This window comes from Sorghum bicolor, chromosome 8, assembly GCF_000003195.3.
Source record: "Sorghum bicolor cultivar BTx623 chromosome 8, Sorghum_bicolor_NCBIv3, whole genome shotgun sequence".
Lineage (NCBI taxonomy): Eukaryota > Viridiplantae > Streptophyta > Magnoliopsida > Poales > Poaceae > Sorghum > Sorghum bicolor.
In genome coordinates, this window is record NC_012877.2 from 17,347,798 (window position 1) to 17,353,348 (window position 5,551).

At 46.0% G+C, this 5,551-nt stretch overlaps 1 protein-coding gene across 1 annotated transcript; it reads right to left on the minus strand.

Annotated features, from left to right (window-relative positions):
* LOC110437522 (uncharacterized mitochondrial protein AtMg00810-like) lies at positions 725 to 2,155 on the minus strand. The gene is made up of 2 exons (XM_021465995.1): positions 1,831 to 2,155; positions 725 to 1,683 (listed from the first exon to the last, which is right to left on the minus strand). Exons 1-2 carry the CDS (start codon positions 2,153 to 2,155, stop codon positions 725 to 727), a joined length of 1,284 nt encoding a protein of 427 aa, XP_021321670.1.

Below are 5,551 nucleotides of genomic sequence, written 5' to 3' on the forward strand. Positions count from 1 at the left end.
TCTGAGTAAGTTTCGAAAGAATCATGCTTAAGTTCCTTAGATATGACGAGTTTCTCAGTGGTGTATGAAACTCCCCAAGGCCATGATGCTTAGCCTTTACATCCTATTCTAAGGCACATGTGGAGCTCATGAGTAGAGAATGAATGTAAGGCGTACTTAAGCCCTGTATGGTTACTCGGACTAAGGTTCACGCTCTACCACATCGAATATTTAAACACATACATGAAGTATTAAATATAGACTATTTATAAAACTAAAAATATAGCTACACACTAATTTGTGAGACATTTTTTAAACCTAATTAGTATATGATTAGACACTAATTACTACAGTAACACATGTACTAATAATAGATTAATTATGCTTAATAAATTCGTCTCGCGGAGTACTAACGCAATCTGTAATTTGTTTTCTATTAGTATCCGAATAACCCATAGACTACCCCATGTGACATCCGATGTGTAGAAAGGTATTGTAGGGCAAATACACCGCACACCCAAAGGGGGGTGGCCTCTCATTATATAGCCTGAACGGCTTGGGGTACAAGCCAGCCTGACGGCTGGTTACAAGCCTGGACGGCTTGGGGTTACAAGTCGTGTTCAACACGTACTCTATGAGTTAGCTATACATATCTAATATATATCTATGTATATCTCTAATACCCGCCCTTAGTCATAGCAGGAGAATCTCGGACGCAAAGACTAGACCTAAAATCAGTAAACAACTATACAGGCAAGCCTTTGGTCATGATGTCCGCAAACTGGTGCGACGAGGGAACATGGAGCACTCGGACCTGACCCAGAGCAACCTTGTCACGGACAAAGTGGATGTCAATCTCAATATGCTTCGTGCGCCGATGATGAACAGGATTCCCAGTCATGTATACTGCACTGACATTGTCACAGTAAACAATCGTCGCCGAAGGTAGCGGAGTGTGTAGCTCCTGGAGTAGCTGACGAAGCGAACATGTTTCTGCAACAGCGTGTGCTACAGCCCTGTATTCTGCCTCAGCGCTGGAGCGAGAGACGGTGGTCTGCCGCTTAGAGGACCAAGACACGAAGTTATCACCAAGATAGACACAGTATCTAGAAGTCGAACGGCGAGAATCCGGACAACCAGCCCAGTCAGCATCCGAATAAGTAGTGAGACTATCAATCGGTCCAACACTGATAGAAAGACCAGCAGACTGTGTCCCCTTGACATAACAAAGAATCCTCTTAAGGAATGCAAGATGAGGTTCCCGTGGATCATGCATAAATAGACAGACTTGCTGAACAGCATATGCAAGGTCAGGACGAGTCAGTGTCAAGTACTGGAGAGCACCAGCAAGGCTGCGATATTGTGTCGGATCATCAACAGGAGAGCCGTCTATGGCAAAAAGCTTCATACGGGCATCAACAGGAGTAGCTGTGGGATGGCATTCAGACATTCCAGCACGCTGCAGAAGATCAGCTGCATCCTGTCTTTGAGACAGAAAGAGACCGCTGGCAGATCTAGTAACAGAAATCCCAAGAAAATGATGAAGTTCTCCTAAATCCGTCATAGCAAACTCAGAATGAAGTCGCTCCATGATACGACGAAGAAGAGCTGGCGATGAGGTAGTCAGAACGATGTCATCAACATACAGTAACAAGTAAGCAGTGTTGGAGCCATCTTTGTACACAAACAGCGATGAATCAGATACTGAAGTGACAAAACCCAGAGTCCGAATGAAGGATGCAAAATGCTAGTGTCAGGCTCGAGGTGCTTGCTTGAGGCCATATAGAGATTTCTGAAGGAGACAAACATGATCTGGGGCAGTAGGATCAACAAAACCAGGGGGTTGCTGACAGTAAACAGTTTCATTGAGATGACCATGAAGAAACGCGTTCTTAACATCCAGTTGATGAATAGGCCAAGAATGAGATGCTGCAATACTGAGAACAACCCGAATCGTGGCAGGTTTCACAACTGGACTGAAAGTTTCGTCGTAGTCAATGCCATACCTCTGAGAAAAACCACGAACAACCCAACGAGCTTTGTGTCGAGCAAGAGATCCATCTGAGTGGTGCTTATGCTTGAAAATCGACTTGCCTGAGACGATGTTGGCACCGGGTGGTCGAGGAACTAGACGCCAAGTGCCATTATCAATCAGAGCTTTGTATTCGTCAACCATCGCTGCTCGCCAGTTCGGATCGGCAAGAGCACTGCGATAATTTGCAGGAAGTGGTGAAGCGATCGTGGCTGAGAAACCCAAGCGCTGAACTGGCGGAGGAAGAGTCCCAGTCTGCTGGCGAGTGACTGGGCGCAAGATGACATCTTCTAGAGGTGAGACTGGTGCAGAAACCTCAGTAGAGGAAGACCTGGTCGGCTCCGGAGCTGCATCTGAAGCATTGGAGGGCAATGGAGCAGGACGGCGCCGGCTGTAAACCTGCGTGATGGGCGGTCGAGCGCCGAGAACTCCAGCTGGTCCTCCAGCTGGGCGCAGGAGATGTCTGGCAGCAGCAGGGGGCTGTCGCTGAGCAGCAGTAGCCGTGGAAGCACCGGGGGTCGGGAGCACTGGACCGAGCCAAAGAATAGCCGGATCCTGCTCCAGACTGTCATCGCGCACCACGCGTGGAGAAGGATGGCTGGCGGGCACGGGGGGTGCTGGTGGAGGCGCCGGTAGTCGATCCTGCAACAGAAAATCAAGCGACTCCGTAGGCGGTTTTGCAGCCGCAAACGGAAAATAAGACTCATCAAAGACTACATGCCGAGAAACGATCACTTTGCGAGTGGAGAGATCAAGGCATCGGTAACCCTTCTGGGAAGAGGGATAGCCGATGAAGACACATGCAGAGGAGCGAGGGGCGAGCTTATGAGGTGTCGTGGCACTGAGATTGGGGTAGCAAAGACAGCCAAAAACTCGAAGAGAGAAGAAATCTGGCATCTTGTGATAAAGTAGATGATGAGGAATATCATTAAGGATGGAGGAGGATGGGCGCCGGTTTAGCAGATAAACTGCAGTGGCCAGAGCCTCAGCCCAATACTGTGGTGGCATAGAAGCGTGCAGCAAAAGGGTGCGAGCAATATTGTTAAGAGTGCGCAACATCCGTTCAGCTTTGCCGTTTTGGGCTGACGTGTAGGGGCAAGAGGTTCGAAGTAGGATACCGCGACTACTAAGGAAGGTAGAGGTGGTGTTATTAATGAACTCTGTGCCGTTATCAGCCTGAAAGCACTTGACTGACAAATTGAACTGGGTGTGAGCATAGGAAACAAAATTGACAAGCTGAGTGTGCACGTCTGATTCATGCCGAAGAGGAAACGACCAGCAATAATGACTGTAATCATCCACAAGCACAAGATAGTATTTGAAACCAGTCACACTAAGAACTGGAGAAGTCCACACATCACAGTGAACAAGAGCAAAGGGAACGGACGAACGTGATGAAGAACTAGTAAACGGCAACCGAGCATGTTTACCAAGTTGACAGGCATGGCAAACAGCGCTATCTAAATTATTACATGAAATAGCTAAAATTTTATTGAGACGAGCTAGGGCAGCGGGTGCAGGATGACCGAGACGAGAGTGACACAAGGATGATGGAACAGCAACATGACAGGTGGCAGCTGGTGGACTGGATGATGAAAGGGTGTAGAGGTCCCCTCCATTATTGCAGCGTAGAATCACGTTCCCGGTCTGGAGATCCTTGACACAAAAACCATAGGCGTCAAACTCAATAGAGCAGTTATTGTCACGAGTAAATTGACGAACTGAAAGGACGTTGCGAACAAGATGTGGAGCAACAAAAACATTATTGAGTTTGAAGAGATGATTAGCTATAGGAATAATAGAAGTGCCACGACTAGAAACTGGAATAGATGCCCCATTGCCGACTGTTATGAAGGACGGTGAGTGAGGGAGACGGGAAAGAAGTATACCGTCGCTGGCGGCCATGTGAGAGGTCGCGCCAGTGTCGAGGACCCAGGGACTTGGTCCTGCGCCGCCTTGGAGTGCCATCTGGTTCAGCGAAGCGATGAGGGCACTCTGATCCCAGCCGCATGTCATAGAGGGGGGGGCGAACGCAGTGTGCGCCTGCGGCAGAGGCGCAAGGGGGGGACACCACTGTGGCTGATGTTGCCACTGCGGCTGCTGCGGGGCCATACCAGCCCATGGGTTCATGCAGAACCAAGGACCGGTGTTGGGTATTCTTAACATTATTACCAAAAGTAGACTTAGTTTTCTAATTCTAGTAACGGTGCCAAAAATGCCAAACCTATCCCTCATACCACTTAAGCCAAGTTGTCATCCCCAGCATGACATGAGAGACGCGGTATTAAAATATGCAATTGCTCTCTAAATAAATAATAAATGGGATCTGCAAGCGCACAGATTAATATCGATGTAGCATTTTAACCGGGAAGTATTCCAGGTATCGTTATTTATATTTTTACCACTGGAAAGGGATTAACAATCATCAATATTGATTACAGAATAGAATATGAGATTGAGTATCTATCATTGCATGTATAATTGAGAACATTTATCTAATTCTTTCATACAGGGATAAGTGTCACATAAAAGATATATGAAATAATGAATAGTGACAAAGATAATTAATCTGATCAGCCACATATAAATATGATAAGCACGTCAATTAGATATTCTAGAAAGTCATTGGCATGGAATTAGAACGAACTACAAGAATATTTCCTAAGTTATTCTCAACTATATAGTCTAGCATTATCATAGTTAGTGCAAGCATACTTAGCAATCATTACGAGACAAGACTACGCCCATGCATAGTGATATTAGCAAGGTAAATGAGAAACATAGCAATCACTCCCCTATAATAATATTGCTCTGCCAGCCCAATACACGAGAGGGGGACTATATAAGAATCAATGAAGCTGTCACTATCACGAACTACCCCACGATCTGGCATATTGGGTACAATCGCAGATAAATACGGTATAAGCACCACGCCTACACAATATCTATCATTTACCATGGATCCGATGTATAAACGCTATACGATCCTAAGCATGTATATAGATCCAATCTAACTAAGCCAAGTACATAACTATGATACTCTAAGAACAATATAATCTTGAATATAAGCAAGTAGAGCAAAGTCATAAGCAATATATTGAAGTAGAACAAAGTCATATTCATAATATTGAAGAACAAAGATAATTAGAACGCAATTAGAAACACAATTAGAGAATTACCAAAAATCCTCTTGACAGATCCGGAAACCAATTGAAGATTGACTCCTTCTAGTTCTAATCCTATGTAGCTATGCTAATCTAGATGTCTAATTGATGTGGTGGCTCTAATCTTGATCAGAGGCTTCTTCTCCCTTGAGAATAATGAATTAGGGTTGAGAGGCTCCCTCCTCCAGGGGCCAGGGTGTCTGGTTTTATAGTCCCTTCAAGTGAATATGGGCCGTTGGATCAAACCGACATAGATTGAACGGTTATCCTTGATCCTTTAGGTCGGTGGAGATCTCCCGAGAAACAGAGTCCTGATTGGCCTCCAAGTTAGGGCGGGCGCTCAAGGAAGGAGGGCGGGCGCCCTGCCTCTGGCCCC